Source organism: Lipotes vexillifer, unplaced genomic scaffold, assembly GCF_000442215.2.
Source record: "Lipotes vexillifer unplaced genomic scaffold, Lipotes_vexillifer_v1.1 scaffold1139, whole genome shotgun sequence".
In the NCBI taxonomy this organism is placed as follows: domain Eukaryota; kingdom Metazoa; phylum Chordata; class Mammalia; order Artiodactyla; family Lipotidae; genus Lipotes; species Lipotes vexillifer.
Window position 1 is genome coordinate 1,578,801 of NW_006798273.1, and position 14,678 is coordinate 1,593,478.

General features: G+C 39.7%; 1 protein-coding gene across 1 annotated transcript in view; it reads right to left on the reverse strand.

Annotated features, from left to right (window-relative positions):
• Positions 1-14,678, reverse strand: part of NPHP1 (nephrocystin 1) — a 62,772-nt gene that overhangs the window by 18,267 nt on the left and 29,827 nt on the right. Inside the window, exons 10-13 of the mRNA XM_007470207.1 lie at positions 14,265-14,359; positions 12,174-12,302; positions 2,837-2,911; positions 421-531 (exon numbers count right to left, since the gene is read on the reverse strand). Of these exons, the coding sequence (XP_007470269.1) occupies positions 421-531; positions 2,837-2,911; positions 12,174-12,302; positions 14,265-14,359 (410 nt within the window). The remainder of the gene's footprint in view (positions 1-420; positions 532-2,836; positions 2,912-12,173; positions 12,303-14,264; positions 14,360-14,678) is intronic.

The following is a 14,678-nucleotide window of genomic DNA, read 5'->3' on the forward strand; positions in this document are numbered from 1 at the left end:
ATAGTCTATATGATGTAAATTAATCCAAGTTTCTGGTGTTCCCTTTATAAAAATTACCCCTCTGCCAGGTCCCTTCATTAGAACCCTCATTTGCAAGGTTAGGGGCACTCTAACCCTCCAGGACAGAGCTAAAGCACTGTGCTGCAAAGCCGCTGAGCATCTTTTATCACTTTCTGCAAGGTCTTATGTTTTTCCAATCTTCATTCTTTAAAAGCACTGGAGTTCGCTCAAGCTATAAATGTAAACAAGTACACTTATTTTAAACACTACAGCATCATAAAAAAATTAGAATCACTGTCACTCTCATTCTTCAAGAGCTTAAAATTCTATTACACATAAAAACCCCGATTATTTTACTAAAGACAGACATAAGGGATCCCCTTTGACACATTAGAAAGCTGTATCTTTCAATTGACATACATTGCGAATATAAGAAATTCCAAGTTCAAATAATATTCCAAGATCTGGAGACGAAGAATTGGACCTGATGAAACAGTCACCATCAAGCAAGCAGGGCAAGATGCCAGTAACCTGAAATGATACCAAAAGCGAAAATTACTAATAAACATGAAAAGTGGTTAGAGGATAAACAATGAGGTCCTACTGATAGCACAGGGAACTATATTCAATATCCTGTCATAAACCATAATGGAAAAGACTATGAAAAAGAATGTATATATATGTGTAACTGAATCACTTTGCTGCATAGCAGATGTTAACACAACATTGTAAATCAGCTACACTTCAATAAAATAAATTTTTTTAAAATGGAGGGAAGGTTCAGCTCTCTTCATCTATAAATAGTTTATGCCGCTGCATCATAATAAAGGTCTTTTAAAGGAAACAAAAAGCAGATGGATTGGACTCATCTATACCAATGATTTGAAATTTTAAAATGTAATTTTTGTGTTGAAGAAAACTACCTTTACGTTCACTTACTCTATGCTTAGAGCAGAGGCTAATGTGAAACAAGCACTGTACCACCAAGGTCTTCAGAGGGATCACAAAAATAGTTTGATAAGATTTTTTTGGTGGGGGCTGTGCCACGCGGCACGCAGGATCCTAGTTCCCCAACCAGGGGTCGAACCCGTGCCCCTTGCAGTGGAGGTGCGGAGTCCTAACCACCGGACTACCAGGAAATTCCCTGATATTTATATTTATATTAACCGCTGTCATTTGGAAACAGAACTAAAATTGCAGACTGCACACACACTTGCTCAACTTTCCTCAGGCATGCCTTGGAAATTTTCCTTTCCTTCCCTTCTGCCCTTTCCATTCCCCCTCCCTGGACAACTACATCCCTCTTTCTTGCCTATAAAATCCTACCCATTCTTCAAAGTTTAGTTTCTCTTCTATAAAACCTCCCCTGAGCTAAGGACTAGAATTTATTTCACCCTCCTCTGTGCTTCCACAGCACTTGGATCCCCAAGTGCTGCCTGTGTGATGTTACATTCTGCCTATGTGACAGTTATCAACAGCACCCACTCCTTAGAGCGACTCCAAGGATTAGATGAGAAAATGCACGTCACGGCCTACCTCAGCGCCTGGCACGCGGTCAGAGCCCCATGAATAGAGGATATTGGTGTTTTATGTGTCTTCTCTACTAACGTGTAAGCTCCCACAGTACCTAGGAAGAATGCCTCACACCCAAGGACGCTTAATTTCATTCAACAAAGCAACATACACATATTATTTAGCCCTCCAAACAGTTCATCTTTATATCCAGGAAAACCTTGGAAAATTCCACCCTAACCACTTCACATGCACAGAGACGCACTAGCAGAACTGTGAAGTGCTGTGTCAAAATGGAAGCAGTAGGGGGACTTCCCTGGCAGTCCAGTGGGTCAGGCTCCGCGCTTCCACTGCAGAGGGCGCGGGTTTGATCCCTGGTCGGGGAACTAAGATCCTGCACTCCGCGCGGGGCGGCCAAAACATTAAAAAAATAAAATAAAAGGAAATTAACACAAAAAAGAGTAGAACAATTATATTGTTACAATTTTAAAAAATGCAAGCAGTAGGATGCTTAGAAGATCAAACTGGACTTGTAGGAGTCGCGTGGTAGACAAGTGTGGACACACACAGCCCACAGGCGAGGTGGCCGGGCCTCCCCCACATGCTGTGTCCTCTCAGTGAACCTCTGTCTTGCTCTAAGACCTTCTGATGCAATAGGAGAAGGTTAATGAAGGGTTCTCAGGGGCAGTGACATAAGGGAGTTAGTTGTGGGAGGGAAGTAATGAAACTCTGGAGGTAGAAAAAAAGTAAAGTAAATAGAACTATAGAAAATTAATATTATTAAAAGAACATAAAGATATCTTCGTCTCCACTGGCACCCATGTGGCACTGACTCGGTGGTTTCAAGCCACTTAACCTCATTCCAGCCTTTGTTTGTCCCAGTCTTGACAGTCCCTGGGTGTAATGACCAGTTCCCTAGGCGTCACCCTTGATTTTTATCTGAAGAAAGCACAACTCTCGTGAGCACAGCTGGAGATTGCATTTTTGAAAAACACTTCCTAAGTTTTCTCTTTCTGCTTTCATTTTTCATCAGAGGGAATTTTCTAGAATTAAACCTTGTGATCCATTGAAGGAGATGATTCATAGGCATTATAACTTTGGTGAGTCATAAACATGAGTAATTGTTATCAAAGTCCTCAAAGAACATTAATCTAAAGATTCAAATCTGGCCCCATATATTGTGTTAAATACAAATACATTATTTCAGGAATACACTTTGACAATCCTGCCTTAGAAATTAATCATATAACACTTATCAGGTAAAAGAAGTTCATGTTTCATTCCATTCTGCTTACTTCCATTCACAAGTAAGCAGGTTACTTACCTGGGGAGAAAAGGTCCATGTTTTGGGTTTCTTAGGTTGCCACGTGGCCCTGACTGTATGAATGTTGCTCAGAACCTGAAATGAGATTTTCCCATTTGAAATCATCTTGTAGAAAGCTCTTTGAAACATTACCACTTCCAGGTCCCAAACAGTTAACAGTTGGGCAGAGGGAGAGGGGGATATTTTATTTCTTACTTTGTGTAATTCTGTAATTCTTTTTCTTTTTACATCAAGTATTATACATACATAACATTTAAAATGATTAACAAAAAAACAAGTGTTACAGCACTTATAACACAACAGAAGAACTGATAAATGAATTCAGACTCAGATCTTTGCATTAGTGATAAACTGTATTAAGTGAAATACTTAATATATGAGATAGATTAACCAGAAAATTCAGAGAAATTTTAGGTATGAACAACCTTTTAAGAAATATGATCCACAAGAGCATTTTATGTGCAATCCATTACCCTGCCATCAAGACAGACACTGCTACCAGCTCAGATACATGGTTACAGTTTTCTTCACGATCCCTAGGCCCATAAAGTATATTTTTCCTGGAATTTAATCTCTTATAAAATGCTATTGCAAGAAGTTAGTCCTATAATATACATAAATCAATAGAATACAAAAGGAGCAAAAACTGTAAAAAAAAAAAGAGTCCAAATTCTATAAAGTTATGGCCAAAACTGACATTTTCCAGAAGAATAGATAATATACAATTTTTATTTTAGATAAAAATATTTTAGTATAGCATTTCTAAAGCTAAGCTTTAAAAATAATTAGAAATCATCCTGAACGTGTCCTATGAGGTCAAATTCAATTCACTGCCCTCTGTGTTGGTATTGGTAAGCAAGCAGGAGGATCTTACGGGCAGCTAAGTTGTTTTCCACAGAGAAAGTCTCCATTTCCTTCCACAACTAATATAAATGAATTTATTTAAACCCTTTCTAAAATGATATATATTCTCAGACTGGGCTCTTGGAGTACAAACTCCTTTTGATTACTATCTGGTGTCTCATCTAAGACTGCATTTTATTTATTCTAAGGTCCTTCTTGGTTTTTCAAGAAGTGTTCCCCACTTCTAATATCTAAGAAGTCCTTTGCAATCATTGAAACTGAGATCTCATACTATCTCTGCTTTTATCTTCTCGACTTGGAGACTTGGAGATGCTGATTTTGACTGAGGAATAACTTCTTCTGCTTGATAATTTTACATCCTTCTTGAGTTACTGACTGAGAGTTAAAAAGGACTTAGTCCAAACATCTCATTATACATTTGAGAAAACTGCCTCGAGAGAGGGTGAATGACTGGCTCAGAGCATAAGGATGAAATAATCAAGGATTCAAAATTTTAGAGATTTTTCCACTTAGCAAACTGCATCAGGAATGCATAAGTGGGGGCTTCCCTGGTGGTGCAGTGGTTGAGAGTCCGCCTGCCGATGCAGGGGACGCAGGTTCGTGCCCCGGTCCGGGAGGATCCCATATGCCGCGGAGCGGCTGGGCCCGTGAGCCATGGCCGCTGAGCCTGCGCGTCCGGAGCCTGTGCCCCGCAACGGGCGAGGCCACAACAGTGAGAGGCCCATGTACAGAAAAAAAAAGAAAAAAAAAAAAAAAGAATGCATAAGGGGGACTTCCCTGGTGGTCCAGTGGTTAAGACTCTGCGCTCCCAATTCAGGGGGCCCGGCTTCGGTCCCTTGTCAGAGAACTAGACCCCGCATGCCACAACTAAATATTCCGCATGCTGCAACTAAAAGACCCTGCGTGCTGCAACGAAGATCCTGCGTGCCGCAACTAAGACCCGGCACAGCCAAATAAATAAATAAATGTTTAAAAAACAAACAAACAAAAGAATGCATAAGGACTTCTGCTCAAGATGAATTTATGCTTCAACACAGCTGCTCTGCTCCAAACATAGAGCAGTGACACTTAAAAAGACAGAGGAGGACCCAAAAGTGAGATGAATATTTCAGTGGCCCATAAACAGAAGAGAAAAACAAAGAATAGGGCGAGACTAAAACTGGGGGTCTCCTGGGCTCTGAGTCTAGAGCGGGACATGGTGACAAGGAGCCGGATTTGTATGTTCCAGAGGCTAATGGTACTCAACACATGATAGAGGAACAGAGACAGCCTTATTGCTTGAAGCCAGTAGGGTAGAAGAAAGATGGTGGCCAACCTTTCTCCTCATAGGAAGTAAAGAGCCTAAGTAGGAAGGACAAAGATGGAGCCATGACACCAGGATCAGAACCAAGTAAACAAGTGAACCTTTAAGTGAATCGCTGATGTCCCCGACATCAGCTTAGATCAAGAATGCTAAACTTCACTGTAAGATCTGGTTCTGGACTGGAGTTTGGAGGTGGGGGTAGTATTGGTGGTAGCAACCACAACACCATTAGATTGGTGGGGCTTGGCTGGGGGGGGGGGAAGGGTAAAATATCTCCTGCATAAAATGTGCTTCTAAGGACACATGAAGAAATCAAATACTTACAATACAAGAAACAACCCTGAGCACAGATATTAACAAAATATGTCACTATACATAATTACATATTTACTGTTTTTAAAAAAATAGATTTGTTTGCATTAAAAAAAAACCCAAAAAACTTCTAGGCAACAATGACAAGATGGGCCAGTAGGTAGCTAAAGCATGTTAGTATCGTTGGTGTGTTAGGAGAAAGAAATACAGAGTTTAGATTTATGAGAATAATCTACAGCTAAGTAAGTAGGCTAAACATTTACATATTGCAAACTGAGAGGCTTCAATAGAACTAAGTGACAAGGCCATGGGTAGCTGTTATGTTTTCTTCTGCATGTTTCTATGTATTTGAAATAGTTACTAATTTAACAAATATTGCTAATTCCAGTAAAAGTCAGATTGTGGTATAAAATACATGTAAAAGGAAAAGAATAAACAAATTGGAAGACTGTAATGTTCTAAGATAAGAGTCTAAATGTAAACAGATTTACACTTGCTTTCTATTTCTTTTATTATTGGCAAAACTAATACAATTACTTGATGTATCATTTCTTACTGAGTTCTTAAGGGTTTTCAATCAAATTTTAAGGATGAAACATACAATGGTGGTTAATTATGAAATGTGTCAAATATATACCAAATATATATTAAATATATATAAATATACAAGTTAAAAGAAACTTATAGTGAACACCCATAAGCTTATCACCTAGATTCTGCCATCAATATTTTACTATACTTGCATTACCACATATATCTTCTGTCCATCCATCAATTCACCTAATTTTTTTCATACACTGCAAACTTGCGGACATAAGTAAACTTTCCTCTAAATACGTTAGCGTGCATATCATTAGCTAGAGTTCATCATTTGTTCACAGTTCTTTTTTTGATCGAAAATTTAACACAATGAAATTCAGGAACCTTATTTTTTATCTTCTTGTAATGTCCACAATGGAGACAGGAAAGTGGGCTGACTAGGGGTCATAGGTCCTGAGGAATGACACAGTGAGTGCTGTCTCTGGAAGCCTAGAGGGGACTTCCATTAGGGCCCAAAAGTAAGGAGGCACACCAACCCCCAGGGGTGTGGGCAGAGGCCAAGTGGGGAATCTGGACTTCCATTCTCACCTGGCAGTAATGGTGTCAGAGGCCTGCTAAAATAGAAGTTAAACTTATCAAGACCCAGAGACTCCCAACACTCAAAATGTCCAGGATATAATAAAAAAAAGAAAAAAATCATTCATTATACCAAGTACCAGGAAAATCTCAACTTGAATGAGACTGGTATCAAAAGATACCAATACTGAGATGACACAGATATTGGAATTATTTGACAAGCATTTTAAAGCAGCCATCTAAAAATGTTTCAATAAACAACTATGGAGATGCTTAAAAGAAATGTAAAACATAGAAAGAAATACAAAGTCTCAAGAAAGAAATAAGGAAATCTCAACAAAAAAATCAAAGATAAAGGAGACCCTAATGGAAATTCTAGAACTGGAAAATACAATAACCAAGATTAAAAACAGACACACACACACACCTACACAAGTCACTGAATAGACTCAACCACAGAACAGAAAAGAGAGAAAAGAATCAGTGAACTTGAAGATAGGAAAACAGAAACTATGCAGTCTGAACAACTGAGATAGAATAGATGGGAAAAAATGATCAGAGCCTCAGGAACCTGTGAGATTATTAACAAAAGATCTAACTAACATTCATGTCATCGGAATCCCAGAGGAGAGGGGAGTTTGGAGCTGGAAAAGTATTTGAGAAAATAATGGCTGAAAAATCCCCAAATTTGGCAAAAGATATAAACCTATGGTTTAAAAAGCTGAGAAAACCCTAAACAGGTTAAACCCAAGAAATCCATGACAAAGTACATAAACTTCTAAAAACTAAACACGATATCTTGAAAGCAGTGAGAGAGAAACACCACCTAGATTCACCCATAGGGAAAAACCAATTCTCATCAGACAGAGGCCAGAAGCAAATGGAACAATATTTTTTGAGTGCTTAAAGAAAAGAATTGCCAACCTAGAACTGTATAGCCAGTGAAAATATCCTTCAGGAATAAAGGGGAAACAGGCATTCTCAGATAAAGAAAAACTAAGAGAATTAGTAGCCTGCAGACCTACCCTAAAAGAATGGTTAAAGGAAGTTCCCTAAATAGAAAAAACATGATAAAAGAAATCTCTGAATATCAGGAAGGAAGGAAGAACAATGGAAAGAGTAAAAACAAGGGTAAACATGAGAGGTTTCTCTTAAATTTTCTAAATTATGCTTTGATGGTTGAAGGAAAATTCTAACACTGTGTGATGTGGTTCTCAGTGTATGTAGAGGAGATATTTAAGACAATTAGAAAGCAGGGAGGGTAAGGAGGTTTAAAGGGAGGTAAGGGAGGTACATGTCACTTCAACTGGAATGTTGACACTAGCCAACCGTGGGAACTTATGTAAGTATAAAGTCATACCAAAAGCTGTACAAAGAGATCCACTCAACAACATGGCAGACAATTCAGAATGGAGTTCTAAAAAATGTTCAGGTAACACATAGGAAGACAGAAAAAAATAAAACAGAGGAATGAAAAAGAGGGAAGAAATAAAACAGCAGACTCAGACTCAAGAGTTAGAGATGCCCCTCTGGGACCTGCCTGCTTTGGGATGCTTTTCAGTGCCCTGAGGGAGTTGCTTTTCATATATTACCCAGAATTTACAGTTCTCATCACTCGGCAAGTTATTTGGAGAGGAGCTTACTCAGTCATTATCAGAAGCAGTGTCTCATTAACTAGTTCTAGTAATAATGCTTTTTATTTGTAACGTGGCTTAGGCTTATTAAAGAAGTATTCTTGGGCTTCCCTGGTGGCGTAGTGGTCGAGAGTCCACCTGCCGATGCAGGGGACACAGGTTCGTGCCCCGGTCCGGGAGGATCCCACATGCCGCGGAGCGGCTGGGCCCGTGGCCGCTGAGCCTGCGCGTCTGGAGTCTGTGCTCCGCAACGGGAGAGGCCACAACGGTGAGAGGCCCGCGTACCACAAAAAAAAAAAAAAAGTATTCTTAAGTAAATAGCATGAGTATGTAACTATTAAATATGTTCTCTCCTCAATTTGGAAAATTAGGCAAAAATTTGTTTCATAAACTAACTTCTATTATTTTTATATAAAATAACTTCTACTATTTTGATATATTATTCAAAATAAAATTCTAATCTTTGTTTTATGTTGTCACGTATGAGAATAGCGAGAGGTACGGCAAAAAGTGTGGGAAAAAGAAGGCAACTCATCTTTTCTTGGTCACTGGCGACACCTACTGGCTCGTCTCTGGCAGTGATCTTGTGCAGAGCATGTAGAAGGAAGGAAAGATCCTTACAGTAACACAAGTTCATTTATTTACCCCCAGTGCAGATGAAAGAAACGCACTTTCCTCATGCTGCGAGTTAGAAGTACACTCAGCAGAAGGAAAGCTATCTATCAGTGTTCTCCATCTCACTGCACGTCACCACCATCCACCCAGATGTGGAAGTCAAAGACCTAGTGTCATGCTTGGCGTCCCACTCTCCCTCACCTGCCACATCCAACCCACGACCAACCAAAGTGTGTTGGGTTTTGCCTCCTAAATATCCCTCGGGCCACAGCTCTCACCTCCACTTCCTTAATCTAAGTTACCATCGTCATCTCTCATCTGGTCAACTTATGATGTTCCATGTATTGGTCTAAGTGCTTTACTTACATTAACTCATTTAGTCCTCACATCGACCCTAAGGGATGCACATGAGACAAGACAGCAAGGTCGAGCCATTTGGTCAGCGTCCCACACCCAGCTGGCGGAGCCAGGGTTAATTCCAGGCAAAATGGCTCCAGATTTCGTTTTCTTGAGGCGACACTTGCTGCCCTTTGACCACCACACTGTGACATAGCCCTCAAGTGGTCTACTCAGATCCCTCTGACCCCCGCCTCCCTTCAATCCATCTCCAGAGAGGAGCCAGAAATCATCCCCAAATATCATGTTTAAGGAGGTTTCTTAAGCATAGCCTATGGTTGGCTCTCTCTCATTCTGGTTTTAATTTGCATTTCCTGGATGACTTATTATATGTTGTGTATCTTTTTATAGGCCCATCGGTTTGTCATATTTTCTTTCTTTCTTTTTTTAAACATTTATACTACACTTTTTTTTTAATTAATTAATTTTTGGTTGCACTGGGTCTTTGTTGCTGTGCGCGGGCTTTCTCTAGTTGTGGCGAGCAGGAGCTACTCTCCGTTGCGGTGCGCGGGCTTCTCATTGCAGTGGCTTCTCTTGTTGCAGAGCACAGGCTCTAGGCACACAGGCTTCAGTAGTTGTGGCATGCAGGCTCAGTAGCTGTGGCTCGCGGGCTCTAGAGCGCAGGCTCAGTAGTTGTGGCGCACGGGCTTAGTTGCTCTGACGCATGTGGGATCTTCCCGGACCAGGTCTTGAACCCACGTCCCCTGCATTGGCAGGCGGATTCTTAACCACTGCGCCACCAGGGAAGCCCCCATATTTTCTTTCTTTAAGTACCTGTTCAAGTTTTTTGTCAATTAAAAAAACCTGAGTTATCTTTTTTATGTCTTGGATATCCTTGAATCATTCCTGACCGTAGGGGAAAAGTATGCAATATTTCACATTAAGTATGATGATGCTAGTAGCTTTGCTTTAGTTTTCTCTTGTTGCCCTTTACCAATTTGACGTTCCCTTCTGTTCTTAGTTTGGTGAGAACTTTTTTAAAATCATAAATGGGTGTTAAAATCTGTCAACTGCTTTTTCCGCATCTGTTGAGATGATCAGGTGATTTTTCTTCTTCAGTTCCGTTAATGTGGCAAATTACAATAATCTATTTTCAAATGTTAAATATTGGTTACACAGGTGTATACATTTGAATTCCTGGAATAAACCCCAATTAGTCATGACATATTGCCCTTGTTTATACATGGCTAGATTCAATTTGCTAATATTTTGTTTAGGATTTTAGTTTATATATTCACGAGGAATACCGGTCTTGTAATTTTTCTTTTTTGTAATGTCTTGTCATATTTTGGTATCATGTTTTTCCTGGCCTCGTGAAATGAGATGGGAAGCATTTCCTCTTTATCTCCTCTTTGGAAGTTTGTGTACTATTGGTATTATTTCTTCCTTAAATGTTTGGAGGAATCCACCAGTGAAACCATCTGGGTCTGGAGTTTTCTTTATTGGAAGCTTTTTAATTACTGTTTCAATTTCTTTAACAGGGGTCATTCAAATTGTTCTATTTCTTCTTGTGTCAGTTTCATTAAGTTATGGTTTTCAAAGAATTTATCTGTTTACTGACGTTATCAAATTTACTGCCATAAAGTTGTTTACAATATCCCCTGCTTATCCCTTTAATGTGCGCAGGATCTGTGCTGAGGTCTCCATTTTCATGTCAGATGGTGATCATGTAACCAAGCAGGACCCTATGAGGCCTTCCCAGAAAAGAGCCTCACCCTTGCCCTCCACCTGCCTTTTGTCTGTAGAAAAACTTCAGTCAAAGCATAAATTTAATCAGAGGAGTGAAAAAATGCAGAAAGAAAGGAAAACAGTCAAGCAAGACAAAATAATAATACTTTAGCCGTTAAACAAAGTCAAGGACCTTTAGTTCTTCCTCAAGGGCTATAGATAATATTCTGAGCCATGTCCTGTGAGCTGTTTTGCAGATACTGAAACCCCCTCCAGGTGGGAGAACTTAACTGTGTGCTGCCCACAAGCACGGCAGACCCCAGACTGGTTGGAACCAGAAGGTTGATGATGTTGACTCCCAATTACCTCACCACCAGCCAATCAGAAGAATGTCCATGAGCCGATCACACTCTGCTCCTTGAGCACTGTAACACTCTTCACTACCTGCTCCAGGGTGGGACACACAGTTTTGAGGGCATGAGCCCACTGTGGCCCCCTTTGCCTGGCAAAGCAATAAAGCTCTTCTTTTCTACTTGACCCAAAACTCTGTTTCTGCGTTTCTATTTGGCACCGGTGAACAGAGGCAGAGTTTCGGCAACAATCATGTTTTCTTTCTTTCTCTCTTTTAAAATTTCTTGATCAGTCTTACTAGGCATCTCTCAATTTTATTAATCTTTTCAAAGAATGAACTTTGCCTTTTCTGATTTTCTCTTGTTTTCTATTTCATTAATTTCTACTCTTTATTATTTTCTCCATTCTACTTTCTTTGGGATTGACTCACTCTTTTCTAGGCTCTTGAGTTCGAGCTTAGATCGCTGATTTAAAAATCTTTCTTCTTGTCTAGTGTATGCAATTAAAGTCATAAAATTCCATCCAGGCACTGTTTCATCTGTATCTCATAAATCAATTAATTAAGAGTTATTCAAATTTTTTGGTACTGGGTAAAAAACATTCTCTTAGGAATCAGAGAGGCACAGAATGGAAAAGGACACGAGGCAACTTTTTCAGGTTATGGTAATGCTCCATATGTTGACTGGGATGTTGGTTATACAGGTGTGTTCACCTGTCAAAAATGCAACACTCTAACCTTCAAACCTGAACTGTATACAATAGTAGAAGATAGGCATCAGTACCTTTTTGTAAGTGAAAAATCTAAGGCTCAGAAGCGTTAACTGTGACGTATAAATATCACACACTTAGCAACTGAAAGAGCCAGGAGTTAAGTCTGTGTCATCAGAACACATGTAGTTTGCACTCTACCACACATCACTTTATATAGATACTTACACACACACACACACACACACACACACACGGAGAGAGAGAGAGGTTGAGAGGGAGAAAGAGACAGACAGACCCTGTGCAGCACGCGGTTAATATGTGGCATTAACATATGGTGGGAACCGGTTTAACTCCTCAGCAAGCTCACCTTACTGCCGTCAAACAGACAGAAGCGCACGTGTCTGCTCAGAACCTGGATGCTCACTCCTGGAAGAGGAATCATCTTACAGCTCCAGAGGGTCAGAATCAAGGAAACACGACTTGGTCTTGACCTAATCTGAGAGAAAAATTAGTTATGAGGAAGGTTTACTTTTATGACTTATAAGACAAATTCATTTTCAAAGCATCTTTTGTAAATGCTTAAGAAAATGCATATAGAATAAAAAAGAACAAAAGAATAAATTTTGCACACAACATACACACACAAGAAAAGTTTCAATAGTCTGTTTAATTTAACCCAAAACTTCAGTTAAAATTTTCATAAATATTTATATTTAAAATATTTGCTTTGGGGACTTCCCTGGTGGTCCAGCGGTAAAGAATCCACCTTACAGTGCAGCGGACGTGGGTTTGATCCCTGGTCAGGGAACTAAGATCCCACATGCCGCAGGGCAACTAAGCCCGCGTGCCACGACTACTGAGCTTGCGCACCTCAACGACAGAGCTCGCGGGCCACAAACTACAGAGCCCACGCGCTCTGGACCCCGCATGCCACAACTAGAGAAGAGAAAACCCGCACGCCACAACTGGGGAGAGGCCCAAGTGCCGCAACGAACCTCCCGCGTGCCGCAACTAAGACCTGACACAGCGAAAAATAAATAAATAATAAATCTTTTTAAAAATTTTGCGTTTTTTTGCTAAGTACACAAAAATTGTGATGAAAAGAACAGTCAGTACAATCAGGGAAAAAGAATGACATGACCATGGAATCAACTGTATTCCAGGTTCGTTCTTACAGCTCCTTCTTACATAAGGCAGGTCCGCATAGAAGGATAGAAGGTCACCACAGCATAGTGACCAGTGACACCTGGCGTTAATATTATCCAGCTAGCTCCTCCTTGTTTCAATTCCAAGCATTTATCTACATTATTCCCTGGCTTCTAATATAGATGTTTTGACAGAGAGAACGCACTGACCATTGGATGTAGTTATTCAGTTCTATTTCACAAGATAATTCAGAATGTCAATTAAAAAACACTGGCATTCTAGTTTTTTTAAATTTAAGAACATCTTCAATTCTTAACATTCTGCTTTATGGTGCTGGGCCTTTCCATTTAAATAACACATCACCGAAAAAAATCAGACAATGTTTAACAGTTTGTCACCTTTTCAATTTAAGAAATGGGAGCTGACAATTGAGCTCTCTGGGTACAAGTTCACAAAATTAAATGCTATTTATTCAGTACTAGTATACTACACACACCAAATATAACATATTTGTGAACTTGCAATAGGAGATATTTAATGCTAAAAAGATTCCAGGCACTGCTCGGGTTGAGAAGGAAAAGAGCACGAAAATTCTGCACCACCCCTCCCCACAAAACCTGACCACACTGGGTTCTCTTATTCTTCCCTGAGGCTCTGGGGGAGCAAGGGAGAAAAGGCAGAAGGTAAACAGGAAGGGGAGTGAGGGGCTCAAATGCAGTTTATATCTTCTAAGGGGGAGAAGGGGAGAATTAAACGTCAAGAGCATTTCCCACTTCCCATTAGGGGGGTACCAGTCATCCTCCACTCCAAGCTCCCCACAAAGTATAATCAGAAAGTACTGCCAAGTTCCTCATTCCTATTTAATTAAAATAATATTACTACTACCACTAATAACAATGATACTGGCTAACATCTACTAAGCTATCATCATGTGTCAGGCACTGTTCTAAGCCCTTCACACATTCAGTGCAATTCTCATAATAACCCTACGTTAGAAGTATTATTACTATTTTTCCCTTTTTACAGACGAAAAAATTGAGGCAAAGAATGATTAAGATTGATACCTAGTATTATTTCCTTTGTAACAATGGGAGAAGAGAGCAGTGGAGAAGAGAAACAAGATAACGTCAAGGTAACAGACCCAAGTACTGTCTCAGCTACGAAACTGTCACTAAGTGTTTCAAAATTACAATGCAGAGACAATTTTTTGTTTGTTTTTTTATAATGCATTAATCAATTTACGTTACCTGTATATTTGCAACCATGACAGAATCTGGAAAACGTATAATTTACTGACAGTAACCATACTTACAGAGCCCGTTTCAGCGTCCCACATTAGATCTTTGAAGGCCAGTTGTGAGGTAGTGAGCTCTGGTTGTAAGAAGTAACTTGCTCGAAATTGACTCCCTGCAAAAATAATTGTTCCTTTATTTTCTTACAAAGAACGAATGAAATTCAAAACCCCAAATTCATGATGTTATGGTACAAACTCAGGAAACAGACGTCGAAAATGCCAAGCTGTTTACTAGAAACTTGCTTCCTGAGACAGACGTACCAACAGAGATAAGAACAACAGCAGGAAACCTAAGGACAGAAGCACATGAGAGCTGATCTTAAAGTGGCTTTAGGAAAGATCTTAAAGACTTTTAGGCCAGTAACATGCCCCATGATGAAGATGATCCATTCAAATATTTTTGTAAAATGCAGAAAATCTGTGAACACTTTT